Genomic DNA, 15,033 nt, shown 5'->3' with positions numbered 1-15,033 from the left:
TACAAAGTTTCAATTTGATGTGAAATCGATGGCTCGCAATGACAAATTCCTACGCTGCCCAGGGGCATGAACCAGGGGTCAAATCCAAAAAAAACGTTGCATATTTAATGCATCTCCCAATGTTGATTTCAAATACAAAGCTTCATTAAAAATGTTTAAAATGTATCAGTAATTGCACTTTTTGGTACATGGCCTTTTGACCCCATCCCAGGGGGTGGGCCAAAAGTGATACAACTCTTGTACCTTCTTGCCATGTGGTTCATGCCCAAGGTGGTGGGGACTCCTAATTTGATTTAAAAAAAAAAAAAGAACTCCTAATTTGATATTGGGTCGTTCCTGATGGAACTTTTCACCATTTTTCAAATTTGCTTTAGGTAGGCAGAAAGGGAATTTGTGATTGTGCACAACCAACTTCGCTCCAGTTAAATCTGCTGTAAGTAAATAAGTCATTAAAAGTCAGAAAGTGTATATGTGTTTGCAAAGCAAAATTGTTTAGTGCTTTTACAATTATTGTTTTGCCGACGTGGGCGAGCGAAAGGCATTTGGTAAATGCAAAACCGTGACAGTAGGACGATGGTCCATGAACGAAGTTCATAAAAATACACAAGTCGAGAGGTCTGTACACAAGTTTATGAACACTTTTAGTGGGAAATTTGTCAAGACAAAAAGGAGCAAAAAAAAAAAAAAAATCAAATTAACTTGGGTCATCGTCATTGAAATTAAAGAGTCCATCATACAAAGCTATCTAATTTCCCACGAGTGCATAAAGAGGCATCACGTAAAGTTAAATCGAACACCTGGTAAAACATCAAAGTGGCACCAAAAAAGCCCAAAATTATGAAACAGCCATCCGTGGTTATCATTATGGCAATTGGTTTAATACAGGCATTTCAAAAATATCCAAGTGTACACGGCAATTCTACAAATGTCAGCTCGGTGGTGTGGTTGGCAGTCACAATGATGCACTCGACTCGACGATGTTTCGCGTCACGACTGCCAGGGTTTGGTTTTTATTTTTATTTACCACCCTCCCCCCCCCCTCCCCACCTCTCCCCTGTTTGTCGTCTTTGTACAAACACGTGTTCACAGGAACACAGAGCAGTTGTGTGTGTTGTAAACGGAATGGTCAAAAGCAACCCCACCCCGCACAGACCCGACAAAAAAAATAAAATCATAGATCATGGCAGCAATGTCCCGACTCCTCACGAGGTCTCTAAGATACGAGCCTTAACCCCCGCCAAAGCGCTGCAACATTGGTTTCAAGTCCGTCGACCCACCCACGGATAAACCTTTCTGTTGGATATCAAAAGGCTTGTGTGATCGGACAAGCGAGGAAAACGAAAATGGGAAATATTCTTAAATTAAGGTTATCGTGTTACTGTAAGACTTACAAAATTAGCCTATCAGTAATTCATTCTGGAGTGCCACCCTGTTTATACATCTGAACCAATAATGCCAACATTCAAAAGATGCTTCTCATAGTTTAGGCAGAGTGCACCAACCTCCAAAATGTTTCTGGTGCAAATGTCTTGCACTTAAAAAATAATAATCCCCAAATTAAACAGCTAAATCAGGGGGTTCCACAGTTGCGTACATTCTTGTTGATAAATTTACATTGTTCCACTCTGTTCTCTGCTTGTGCACACACTGCATTGCAATACACGACACACTGCATTGCAATACACGATAGGCCAGGTCCTGTCTCACAGCTTGACCTATCCAAATATGCTGCATGGTTAGCAAATAGCCAGCAGGTGCCTGGAAGGTGGGAAGTGAAAGGGGGAGGAGAGGAGTGGAGTCATGGCGGCTGAGAGAAGTACAAGCAAAACGACAGGACGAGCTGTGAGGGAGGAAATAAACAAGTCACCAAGGCTGGGCTCCTGTGGGACCTCCCCGAGAATCAACCGGAAAGAAGACATTCTGGTTGATTGCGGCCGTGGCCTTCAAGCTAACTTGTCCACACCCCTGTACCCCCTTTCCTTCCCCCCCCCAACAACTCTCCAACCATGTGCCAAAGCATTTTATGTTGACACGTCCACTGAAGAATCACCAGATGACAGTTGCTCCGGCCTTCAAAGACAAGGGAAGAGGGGAGGAATGGGTAGTGAAAACTCACATGCAGCAAAATGTGTTTGACATGCTAAATATTGCAGCAAATCATGATTTTGTAGTTGGGTTAAGGTGTGTTTCAGGTTAAGAAACAAGCGTTACACCTAGGTCCCCCGTCGGTGAAGTGATGTGAGTTGACAAAGTGGAAGACGCAGAAAACATGGAAGTCGATAATATTTGCGAGTGGGTTGGAGACACACCCACACACCAGATTAGAAGTTAGTAGTTCGTATATTTTTCAAAGATATCGCGCTCACAAGGTGTAGATATGGTGACAGCCATCTTGGATTTTGACGTGGCGACCTAATTTTCAATAGGGTTCTTCCATATGCCTAGTTGCACCCACACACCAAATTAGAATTCGGTCCTTCGCTTACGCACGCACACACAGACGGACGCACGCACGGACGGACGCACACACGGACGGAGGGGAAAACCATAGTCCCCCTTTCGCTCCGCGGTGCGACGGGGGACAAAAAAAGGATGTGTATCTCTGTGAAAGGGAAGAAGAGAGGGAACGATGAAGACAAGAAAGAAAAGGAGAAGGGTGGGGATGGAGTGTGGAGTTAAGAGGAGGAGATAAGAAAAGAAAATCGAAATGTTACATGTGGAAAGGAGAGAGGAATGAATATGAATGAATGAATGATCGTTTTTAAGGCCATTTTCCCCGCTAGAGCAGGGGTTAGCCTAGTGGAAAGGAGAGAGGGGTGGAGAATATTTTAGAAAGGGAGGAAAGTAGAAAGAGGAATTTTAAAAAAGGAGAAAATGGGAATGGCCAACACGGAAATATAGTTATTTAAAATATACAGTGCCCATAGACTATATACAGTGCCGATATAAATTCTACAAATTTCATGCATATATATATATAATTTTTTGGGATCTGTAAATATTTTAAATACTTGGTAATTATTCAAAATATATAAATTGTAAATATATAATTTGTAAATAGTGTAAATTATACATTTTTTGGCTATTTATTTAATAAATACGTAAATATTGTAAATACTGTCATGTTTTGAAAAATTATTCTTTTTTTGGTTTGTTGGTTACCCGATAAGCCAAGTTTGACAAAAGGTGGACTAAAATTTTTCAAATTTTGATCCCCCCCACCTTTTACAGGTCATTTTTGGAATCAGCGACCCTGAATTACCATAAGAATGTGTTGTTACCTTTATAAAATTTGACAAATCTCATATTTGGCCAAAGCCGTCCATTAGCGGGGGCACCTGATTTTTACCCGATCCTAGCAGGGAAGACGGTGGGGGATGAGTAAATCAATACAAGAATATTTTTCAAAAACAGGGTGTTTGATTCACCCTAATAGTTACTGTATATAATATATATAGTATTACATATAAGTCTGTGCTTTGTGGCTTGTTCAGGAAGGACTAATCGAGAGATGCAGAGACCATTTCCACATCGCACCATACTTTCCTTTTCTACCCCGAACCAGACTTTGCCCTGTACCACACAACCCTGCACGATCATCATCATCCTGCGGCCAAGACCAGCCTGTGCTTGCCTTAATTCCTCGCCTGTGTTCCCATTCGTGGTTTGAATCTGGTATTGCCGGCACCATTAGCGGCAATTAGCACTCAATTCCCTGTTTATCGTAAAAAGGTGACAAACAGGGTTGGCGGCAGGAAGGGCATCCGGCCGTAAAACATTGCTTCAAAAAGGGAACCAAAAAACAACAACAACCACGGTCCCCGAAAAGGTCAACCCCCGCTTTGCGGGGAAAAATGGCCTCTAAACGGTGGTTTATTAGCGGAATAGCGGGGTTATTTATTTTGTGTATAAGTGCGTGTGTTTTCTCCCCTTTCGTCGCTATCTATACCTGTCGACCACCAGATCTGTTCCGTTTATATATTCTTAAAGTCTTTCCCATCCTTACCTCCATATACATTTATATTTATTCAGCGTCTGGCCAATCTTTACCTCCACATACATTTGAATAAACCATTTTAATTGTAAAGAAACGTTTTCCTGCCTACGTGCGCAACCAACTGCCAAATTCGGTTTATTTATTGAGAGATCCTTGGGGGATTGTAATAGCTAATTCTGAATGCAGTAAATGCGTTTCCATCAACGTCATTCAGAGGTCCATATTAGACCTCCGGCACAGAGTAACAGTAACATAGTATAGAAGAACCACCTTTGGAGGCCATTTTTCCCTGCAGAGCAGGGGTTGGCCTTTTTCAGGCACCGTGGCCTCCTTTTTGAAGCAATGTTTTATGGCCGGATGCCCTTTCTGCCGCCAACCCTGTTAGTCGCCTCTTGCGACACACAGGGCATTACCAGTTAACTGGTACTCAATTTGCCGACCCCGGAAGGATGACAGGCTGAGTCAACCTCCCTGGCGTTAATTCAGCGATCGACCGGGACTTTAACCCAGGATCCCAAGCCGGCACCCTAACCGCTAAGCCACCACCACAAAGTAACATGGTATGTAAAGCAAATATTAGAATAAAAAAGTTAGAAAGGGCCATATATATTGCAATCAAAATGTTTTTCCCCTCTCGAAATGATTTTCTTGAAATGATAACCCAGGCATTTCAACTTTTCCCATCAAATATTTAGGAGACTGTCACTGCCACTGCGACAAAATGGCACAAACACGTTAAGAATGCTGAATGAAAAACTCACCGACTTTCTAATTCAGGAACATTCCCTTCCAAAGGTCCATTTTCAAGAGGAGAAGCTTTTGCTTCTGCTTCAGTCTTGTTCAATGCTGGTGGAGAGCTGGATGCAAAAAAAAAAAATGTGATGAAAACTCTCAAATTTTTAGTGACTGAAAAATTTAAACTCAGAATAAACACAAACAAATGCAGAGTTTTATATTACAATGTTTGTTGTATGCCAAATGACAATATATGCAAGAACATTTCAACAGCGCGAGCCGCAAGAGGAATGGCAAACATCTTCAACAAAAAGTACAATATGTCTTCTGAGAACAAGGTTGGTCCTGTTTAGTGCTCCCCTCTCAAAACACAGCTCATGATGCTGTGATCCCAATTTCAAATCCCAAATGGGAGACTGCCATATGCAGAACAAAATGTGTTGGGTCTTACCATCTACACAATGCAGTCACAAGGAAACCTTTGTAGAAACTTAGCTCCTGGCACACAATGCTTGCACAGTCCTGAGATGAAGACCACTCAGTGGTTGAAATGTCAGACCTGAGTCCTGCTTTTCTGGACAGTTGTACTCGTTGATCTTGACTTAATCTTTCAATAATTCCTTTTTTGTAGCCTTATATTGAATGTTGGACGAATTCATAATTACAAAATTATGCTCTTGAAAACCATGCATCTTTTTTTACAAGTTCAAAGACTCAAAGAGCAGCCATTACACAATCATGCACACACACATACAGAGAAACAAGCATTCTGAGTATTGCGCTGCAATACATGTCCCCTCCCAAAGTTCAAAGTGCCATAACTTTGTCAAAAATGACAGAATATGCAAATTTATGCACGGTTGATGCTGGTTTTCAAACTTGATCTGAGGTATGCTGAGACACATTTGTGTCACGCCTCGCCTCGTTGATGAGCCCGCAAGGTCACTCCGTGGAGCGGCCTGCATGTATTGCACTGTGTGAATTATATAATTACCAACTCACGGTCTGAGGAACTAGCGATTCAAGAGATATCCAATTTTTTTATATTTTTGTTTAATTAACGATATCTGCCAAACCACGTGACCTATCGCAAATTCCAAAAGGACATTTTAGTAGACTGACATGCTGAACGGATCTGTGAAGTTTCCACTCGATTGGATCAAAAATGAGGGAGGGGCTCGGTTTTAAAGGTTCATGCTTAAAAACGTCATAACTCTGAAACCATGTGATGCATGACGTCATGCTCATTGACTTTTTTGTTCGTCATGGGTATGCGATCCTGCCTGCAAAGTTTGGCCTCGATCTGTTCAGCCGTTGCAGAGAAAAAGGGGTTTTCGTGTTTTCACGAAAAACAATATGGCGGCCGAACTTCGTGACCTGTGACGTCATAATTACCATTAAAATATTCTACAGACCGAGTCCCTCCTACGGTGAAAATTTGATCTCAATCGGTCCTATTATTGCAGAGAAAATGTTTTTGTAAAGGAAATTAAAACTTAAAATGGCACTGAGTTAAGGATCATCAGAATTACCAAAGTTCAAAGTGCCATAACTTTGTCAAAAATGATCGAAACGTCGTGAAGTTCGAACTTGATCTGTAACTTATCATGAGGAAACCATTTGCCAAGTTTGAAATCATTAGCATTAAGCGTTTAGAAAAAAAGTCCGGAAAGCTGTTCTTTGCGTGACGGACTGACGGACTGACAGACGGAGGGACGGCGTGCAAACCGATAGTCCCCTCCGGTGTGCACCGGTAGGGGACTAATAAGACAACAACAGACGTGACTTCAAACAGGGGGAAGTGATGTAACCGGAACACTCTTGATGCCAGTGAAATCATCTTCAAACATTGCTCTTCTCTGTAGTCAGTAGGGTAATTAAAGAGAAATATCCCCATACCTCCACAGGATACTAACCCATGGGGTTATCTTGCCAAGAGGCCTTCGCAAACATTACACCACGCTGAGTTGCTGGTACTAGGCTTTACAGGCAAACAATCACCAGACATACAACTGCAGAATGAAGAAAAATTACTCTTCAAATTAAGTAGCTCTGCTCAAGTGACACAAAAAGAGTTTGTATTGTTTCTGTCATCGTTAATTAATCATTGGGCCTCAGATGGAGAGGCAATTCTGTTCATTCACAAACTTTTAGCTGAAAGACCGAATGGCAAAAATCGGTGGCATCTGAAAAATGACAAAATAAGACTACTAAATTCAAGCAATCTGAATGTTTAGAGGGCATCGGAAGGGGCACTGTGCCACATTCCCACACCTGGTCTGGTTGGTACAAAGTACAGGACGAACACCGGCATCTTCTACGGAGGCTGCGAGGACAACTGGAGCTGGCTCAGGGCTGCTCAGAGACATTTCTGTGATGGGTACATCCTCAGAGCTGATTGATTCTCCCACTTCGCTGCTGCTGCAAAAGTATAAATGAGACGGTATACATAATGGCTTTGTACTTACAAAGCATTTGCTCCGTAACTTACTAAACAGCTAATTGTGCATACTGGTACGTCCATGGGGATCAAACCACACATCAGAGTCGTTTACTTACTATTAGACCCCAAACAATAACTTGACTGTATACCAATTATCAAGTGACATTAGAGCCACCGTCTTCCACAATGCAACACTTAAAATATGAGTGGAGCGAAGTGCAAGGAGACGGTCACTATAATCTTTAATCAGCAAGAAATGATCGAATCCCTTGCACATTTCACTCTTGGTCGTTCAGCTCTACCTTTAGACTAAATACATGTTAAAACGACTCCGGTGTAGCTGGAACCAGGCTGAAAGTACTCTCTAGCTCACAGAAGGAAACATGACAGAAAGACAATTTTGCTCGATTCATTCCAAAAGAACACTCACGTTTCACTTAAATGGACAGTCAAACCAGGCAATTGATCCCCAAGAGGCATGCAAGACCAAAATCACCAAACCAGTCCCTCAAGTACAGTGTGCAAGACATTTTCTGCACAGCTCACCCAACGCAAATGGCCTCAAGCTCGAATGGTTATGGCTTGGCATGGTAGCATAGCAATCACAGCAACAGATGGGAAATCCCATTCGCTGTTTGCAAAAGAATCCCAGGCCAACAACAAACGGGTGGCAGTGGGAGGGGGCAGGGGGAAACAAATAAACATGGGAGGGGCAGACAAAACAGCTTTGTGGAGTGACCGGGTGAAATGCGAAAGCCAATGGAGAAAGCGAAAGGGGCTGGAATAACAGGGCTTAAATAAACACTGCTCGATGCAATACATGATTCCGTATGTTGTTCCAGGAGGCATTGTGACGTATGCAGCAAGCAGGAGAGAAATGATCAACCATGCATCAAGGCAAGGTAGCAGCACAAAGGGGTGCTAAGGCAGGCAAAGAAGCAGGTGTGAAAGGCAAAAAATAAAAATAAATAAAAATACATGGTGACTACATACCATCTACACGTCGATCTAAAAATCTTGCATCTCAAAGGAGCCAGTAGGAAAAAAGGGGGAGAAGAGTTACTAACAAGCAAGAAGAGTTACTAACAAATAGTGTGCACTGCAATTGGTCAAATAAATTTTCCAGGAAAAAAAAAGGGGGGGAGGGAGGGGTAAAAGACAAGTCGATGGAAGCCTTTGTGTGTCCGATGCGCAAAATGAAAGACAGCACCCAAGCGAGCAAGTCTTATGTTACATTTCCACTGCATAATTAAGTCATGGTGAGGAGCTTGCCGAGCCAGAAACATCCCATGTATATCAATTGCCTCACCCCTCATTACAAAAAAACAAAAAATCCACAACCTCCAGCATTCCATGCAAGTTAACCAAATATGGCAATGTGACAACATGGTTATTCGTGTCGAAAATCGAAAAACAAGGCTCATCGGTACCACAACAAGCTTGACACACACACCATTCACACTTAACACTTTACCCCCTCCAAGTAGATTTTGTGAACCAACCCCACGAGCTCCTCGAGACCTTCACCATGAAAATGCAAGTGGAAACGTAGCATTAAAGGTACGGTAAGCTTTGAATAAGAAATAGACCTGAGGAAGCTTTTGAGCAAAAGTGCTTCCTACAAGGTTCTCTGGAAAATTTTAAAATACTTGGTGGGGGGAGGAAGGAGGGAGAAGGATGGAAGCAACAAATCCGCAGGTGAAAAAAGGGCCTCCACGAGTTGATCAAAATAAAATACGATGATATTGGATTGACACGTGGATTGGGAGCAAAAGCAGAGGAAGTTGATGGAATGAGGATTAATGAAACATGACCATGTCGTGCATGCTTAAAAATCTTTTTAAACGTTACATAAAATGACAACTGAGATAGATCAGCCTCTCAATGAGTACCTCTTAAAGACAGCGGTCTCGCTTTTGGCATCCATACTAAGGCAAAGGGTCTCCTGCATTGAGCCTGACGTAATGGTTTCCGTGATGACCGTCCCTCCTTGGGTCTTGTTTAGCACCACTTTGAGCCGGGGGTTTCCTTCCGCTTCATCGCTGTCCGAACCACCTGATGAACTGTTCTCATCATCTGAAGAGACGCCCGTGGGCACAGGGCGTGCCGCATGGGTGCTGGAACTGGACGGGTTTGTAGGCTCTACGAGAGAAATAGGAGGCGTACGCGACTTAATCACTTCACAACATCGCCATGTAAAAAAAAAAGGTGACATTTTGGGGGCAGATGGATCGGCACAATTCATGATGTCATCCTGGGGCAATTGCATCACACTACAAGTTCCACTATTATGTCATCGGTGAGAAAACTACAGTACATCCGAGGAACGCACATGTGTATAAAAGACCTACATATAAATCGATGTTCAGCTCAAGAGAGCAGGTACGCAATAAAAAAGGAGAGATTTGAAAATGGGGTGTTCTGAAAAAAAACTTAATGATAAGTGCATGTGGGAGGAAGGGGAGAATTAAAAAAATAATTACATACAATGGACGAGGTTCATGGAGGAGATAGACAACAAAGGGTAGCAGGTTTACACACTACCAGAAGGTATGGGAAGCAGGGGTGGACATACACAAGGAGGAAAGGAAGAATAACTCAAAAAACAGTAATAGTGGCTCAGGAGGACGAGAATGAGAAAGAATCGGTGTGTAAAGAAACCGTAGATTTGCATGGGTGAGCACAAAAAGCAGCGATGGGCATCACATTTGAAATTCTGAAGTGAGGAAGACAAGTCAACGGAACAGGGAGATTCCACAATCAGGTAAATAAGGGGATAAGTGAAAGTAGGTGGGCATCAATCTGGACTTTGGGAGGGTGAGCAAATGAGGGTTTCTTCAGCAACCAGTGCAACTTGACATGGCAGGGGGATGGTAGAGGAAGGAGAGGGTAGGAGGAGCAAGGCCAGATGTAAGCTTGTATAAAATAGCACTCTGCCACGTCATTTCTCATCCTGATGATTCTACCCTCTGCCATCCTTCAGACAGACAGGCAGCAGTCACTTCACTCTGTAGAACTTGATATAATCAGTAGCTGGTCGTCTTTCAATCTTTCAACATTAGAAAACGTCTTTCAACCCAGACAAATCCCACACACCCTGTCTCTCCCAAAGGATCATCTGGCAAACTCTCCCATCTACTTCCGAAGCAAACCACTTGAAGAGGTCAAGTCACTCAAACGTTTGGGCCTCACCATCCGCCATGAACTTTCTTCAGCAGATCATATTTCCAAGATGGCCTCCAAAGCCAGTTGCTGACTGGGCATCCTTCATTGTGCAAGGTTTTTCCTTGGCCATTCTGAACTTTTGACAACCTACAAGGCCTTAATTTAAAGGTTGATGGAGTACTGCTCCCCCTTTGGGCTGGCGCCCCTGCCTCTCACCTTTTGCCCTTTCTAATGCCGTGGAAATTAAGACCCTCAAACTCTACCGTGACGAAGCTGCAGGTCTTGTCCTGTTTCTTTCACTCCAGATACAGGTTAGGAGCGTCTCTATTCTACCACCTCCTTTTAGGACTGGCAGCCTCTGTACCCCAGGTTTCTGTAGGGCGCAAACGGTCAGTCAGTAAAATCTCTTCTTATCAAACTCCCAAAATCCAGGCTCGCTGTTCACCTCCACTCATTTGGTCCTCCTTTCGCTCACCTGTGGAACCAACTTCCAATCACATTATTTTTCCAACGCTTCATGATAGCTCTTCACTACTACCTCATGACTCTCAACCCCACCCCTCCCCCAAATCCATGCTCATGATCTCTTCTACTTCAAATTACCCCATTCCCAAGCATTCCCTTTTCCAGGTTATTGTGATTTTCTTTCACCCCTTTTCGTTTATTGGTTGGTTTGTCCCTTCACTGTTTCCATCCTGGCTTTCCCCTTCCACATCTTCCTGTTTCATTCTGCTTATTTACCACCATGTGTCCTCTCCGCCTCCCCATGACCTCAGTATTACTCTGCTTTGTTGTTGCTGTGTCCCCATTTCCATTTTGTTCCCTTCCATTCCGCTCTAGCTCTTCCACGAGCTTTGATCAGGTATAAAAAAAAAACCAATCAATAAAACGCTTTGCATTATCTATAATTTTGAGTTGTACATTTAGTGATAACATTTTTTGACTCAAAATGATCAATTACCGTACCACTGTTTCACCAATGATGAAGATTACTGGAATAAAAAAAACAGTAATAAACTAGAACGACACTCTGACGTCACGACGTCAACCGATATGCCTCTGCCAACATTATTATATCATTATACATACTAGTACCAAGTTTGATTTAAATCCCTTCAGCTGTTCTCAAGTTATCACATTTTTACCTGACATGACCTCTGACCCTTGACTCGAAAATCCAATCATTTCATTTTTGCATCATATATACGGATACCAAGTTTGTTCAAAATCCCATCACTGGTTCACAAGTTGGCATGGCAACATACTTTTTACTTAACATGACCTTTGACCGTTGAACTCTTGACCCAATAATCGAATTAGTTCATCTTTTCATCATTGTACATAACTTTACCAAGTTTGACTAGGATCTCTTCAGCCGTTCTGAAGTTATCGCTGTAACGAAATAATTGCAACGTAACATGACCTCTAGATCTTTGACCCCTTGACCCCAAAATCGAATCAGTTTATCTTTGCATCATAATATATAATTATACCAAGTTTGGTGAAAATCCCATGACTGGTTCACAAGTTAGCTCGTTAAAAAAATATTTACCTGACAGGACGTCTTTCATTTGACCTTTGATCAACTCATTTGACATTTGACGGAACGTCATTTTTTAATAAAAATAGGAAGCGGGGGACAGACTAATACACAAAAAAGAAAAAAATTAACCCCCTTCCACTGTGTGAAAGCATCCCATACCATCAGGTGGAACAAAGACTAGCTATTTATAATCATCGCACCTTGTCCTAGTCGTACTCACTCCCTGGCTGAAAGGCACAAATACAAGCCCATTTCTCTAACTTGAACTAGTAACAAAATGCAGCCGAAAATAAACACAACACAGTAAAATGTCCCTCCAGGTACAATCATAAGTAGCAAAAAATTCACCACAAGTAATTAACAAAGAAACTTTTAGACGTGTTTCTTAAAGATGGCATCTCTGCAGGTGATAGAGAAAGAGGATTATCTAAGCAGCATTTAAAGTCATGATCAGAACTTGCCATGGGAATGAGAAATGCATATTAACTGACACTAAACTGGAAAGCCCACATTAACCTTACCTCACCCAACCCAACCATCTCAGCTACTTTCAATGTTTTATCCCCTCCTCCTCTAATCATGTTCATTCATTCATTCCCTTGATGTTTGTCGCAGTCAGATCTGCCTTGCTTCTCCATGAACCTCGCTCCTATAAAGAAAGTGCAACTCCATCAAACAAGGTCTGTAACAAAGTGGGCCAAAACCTTTGTTAAGCGAGATTTGTTTTGTGAACCAGTGATGAGCGTGTTCTGGACCGACTCTCATCTTTGCGGCCCGCATTAAAACGACATTAATGTAGCCACACTGTTGGACCCAAGTGTGTGCAGTTTCACAAGTAAATTCCTACAAAGACAGATTTCATGCTGCTGTGCCTCGAGCTCCTAAAATTGCTTCACATACCATTTGGGAAATGCTTATTAGTGTATTATGCGCTTCCAGTTGAGGTGACAACCCCTCTCACAACCACAACTCACGTCTTGACGGCGTGGCAACATGCTTGCTCGCCTGACTGGTCGTGTCTGGTCCCGTTTCCATGGCGACCGGCGAGCTGCTTCTCGGCCCACTCATCGGACCACTGCTTTAAACAGGGAAATGACAGCAACAATGTATGAGGAGGAATAAACCATCGATAACATACAATAAAGGCGTTTAACCCAAAGGTCATAATAACACATTGAAGGAACTTCTGCATTCTCAACATAATCGTACATACAAAGAAAACAGCCTGTTTAAACAATGCAAACAAATGTACAATGAGAACAACCTCCAATGAAACCCACACAACACGCCATGCATCAAGGTTCGCTAACCTCCCAGTAGCAGACTCAACATCTGGGAAAACAGCCCAACTGGTTCCTGTAGAGTTCACCCCTTCAGCCGTCTTGAGCCAGATACCTGAACCGCCATCTCGTGGCATCGAGCCAGATGGCCCAGTTGTTTCCATTGGTACATCATCGAATGATGCCATCCAGCCTTGGCTACCTGCAAGAAGCAGAATGGTGATGGAAGTCATGTCGTGTTGAAATGCATGTGCGGCTATGCGGGCCATGCACAAAACCATGCGTAGGGGGTCGCAAAAGAACAAATCCGCAGCATTCTCTTAAACCCTCCCAGAAATTGCAACATTCACACAAGCGTTACGCCTAGGTCCCCCGTCGGGGAAGTGATGTGAGTTGACAAAGTGGAAGACGCAGAAAACATGCTATGATATGATATTTCGCTCACAAGGTTCAGACATACATGGAGGCGGCCATCTTGGATTTTGACGTGGCGACCCAATTTTCAATGGCGTTCTTCCTTATGCCTAGATACACCCACACACCAGATTAGAAGTTGGTACTTCGCTTATTTTTCAAGATATTCCGCTCACAAGGTTCATACATGGCGGCGGCCATCTTGGATTTTGACGTGGCGACCCAATTTTCAATAGCGTTCTTCCTTATGCGTAGATACACCCACACACCAGATTAGAAGTTGGTACTTCGCTTATTTTTCAAGATATTCCGCTCACAAGGTTCAGACATACATGGCGGCGGCCATCTTGGATTTTGACGTGGCGACGCAATTTTCAAAAGGGTTCTTCCTTATGCCTAGATACACCCACACACCAGATTAGAAGTTGGTACTTCGCTTATTTTTCAAGATATTTCGCTCACAAGGTTCAGACATATATATGGTGGCGGCCATCTTGTATTTTGACGTGGCGACCCAATTTTCAATAGCGTTCTTCCTTGTGCCTAGATACACCCACACACCAGATTATAAGTTGGTACTTCGCTTATTTTTCAAGATATTCAGCTCACAAGGTTCAAACATACATGGCGGCGGCCATCTTGGATTTTGACGTGGGTTGCACCCACACACCAAATTCGAATGCGGTCCTTCGCTTACGCACGCCCGCACGCACGCACAGACGGACGGACGGACACACGGACGGAGGGGAAAACCATAGTCCCCCTTTCGCTCCGCGGTGCGACGGGGGACAACAATCAAAGACCCTCGGATCGAATCAACAGAGTATACAAACCGCAATGGGAAGCATGAACCTGCTGACATTTCAGGCATTAACCCTTTGTCGGAGAAAAGAGCCACAATGGGTTAACGCCCCAAACGTCAGCTTTTCCTTACTTCCCATAGCGGTTAGCATACGCACATCAATGTTCTGTAAATTCAATTCAGTCCGTCACTGCAGATCAACACTGGCTTTTATGATCAAGACTGGTTTTCCATTGTAATCACAAAACCACACGAGTATAATAGGATAATCAGTCTTTAGATTTTAGATTTAACTAACTAGTACACCCGCTCACTACAGGAGCGGCAGGAAGGGTCATTCCTCTTTGGGGTATATAGATAACAGTCGATCTATGGTCGGGTCTCAAGAACATTGGGTGTGTGTTCATTTACCAAGTTTCTTGTGGAGAGATCACCAAGTGGTTTAAGCATTCCAGCAAGCACTCCATTCGAAACCGTTAAGGAACGGCTGGGCTTGGCAAGCGCAAGCTAGCTGCTTGGTAAATGAGCACAACCCAGGCTTCCTCCTTTTTAGTTTTGTGTTAAACAGCAGCAGCGAGTTTGAAAATATCGCAACGAAAAACGCCACGGCAGTGGCAGGAAGGGTCATGTTATTAACCCAACCATTGTGGTGTA

General features: G+C 43.0%; 1 protein-coding gene across 25 annotated transcripts in view; it reads right to left on the bottom strand.

Annotated features, from left to right (window-relative positions):
- Positions 1-615: 615 nt before the first annotated feature.
- The window catches only part of LOC137417329 (serine/threonine-protein phosphatase 6 regulatory subunit 3), a 238,253-nt gene continuing 223,835 nt past the window's right edge, over positions 616-15,033 (bottom strand). For 10 of the 25 annotated variants that reach the window (XM_068103194.2, XM_068103180.2, XM_068103188.2 and 7 more), the window contains 7 exons: positions 13,194-13,365; positions 12,858-12,961; positions 9,068-9,317; positions 8,169-8,198; positions 7,007-7,153; positions 4,759-4,854; positions 616-2,070 (listed from right to left, as the gene is read on the bottom strand). In XM_068103194.2, the coding sequence (XP_067959295.2) occupies positions 2,022-2,070; positions 4,759-4,854; positions 7,007-7,153; positions 8,169-8,198; positions 9,068-9,317; positions 12,858-12,961; positions 13,194-13,365 (848 nt within the window). In that variant the 3' untranslated portion in view covers positions 616-2,021. The remainder of the gene's footprint in view (positions 2,071-4,758; positions 4,855-7,006; positions 7,154-8,168; positions 8,199-9,067; positions 9,318-12,857; positions 12,962-13,193; positions 13,366-15,033) is intronic. The other 15 variants (XM_078782967.1, XM_078782968.1, XM_078782963.1 and 12 more) reach the window with 7 other exon arrangements.

Source organism: Myxine glutinosa, chromosome 8 (assembly GCF_964187855.1).
Source record: "Myxine glutinosa chromosome 8, kmMyxGlut1.1, whole genome shotgun sequence".
NCBI classification, from domain to species: Eukaryota; Metazoa; Chordata; class Myxini; order Myxiniformes; family Myxinidae; genus Myxine; species Myxine glutinosa.
Note: the sequence above shows the minus strand (reverse complement) of the source record. Positions and strands in the feature narration are given on the sequence as shown.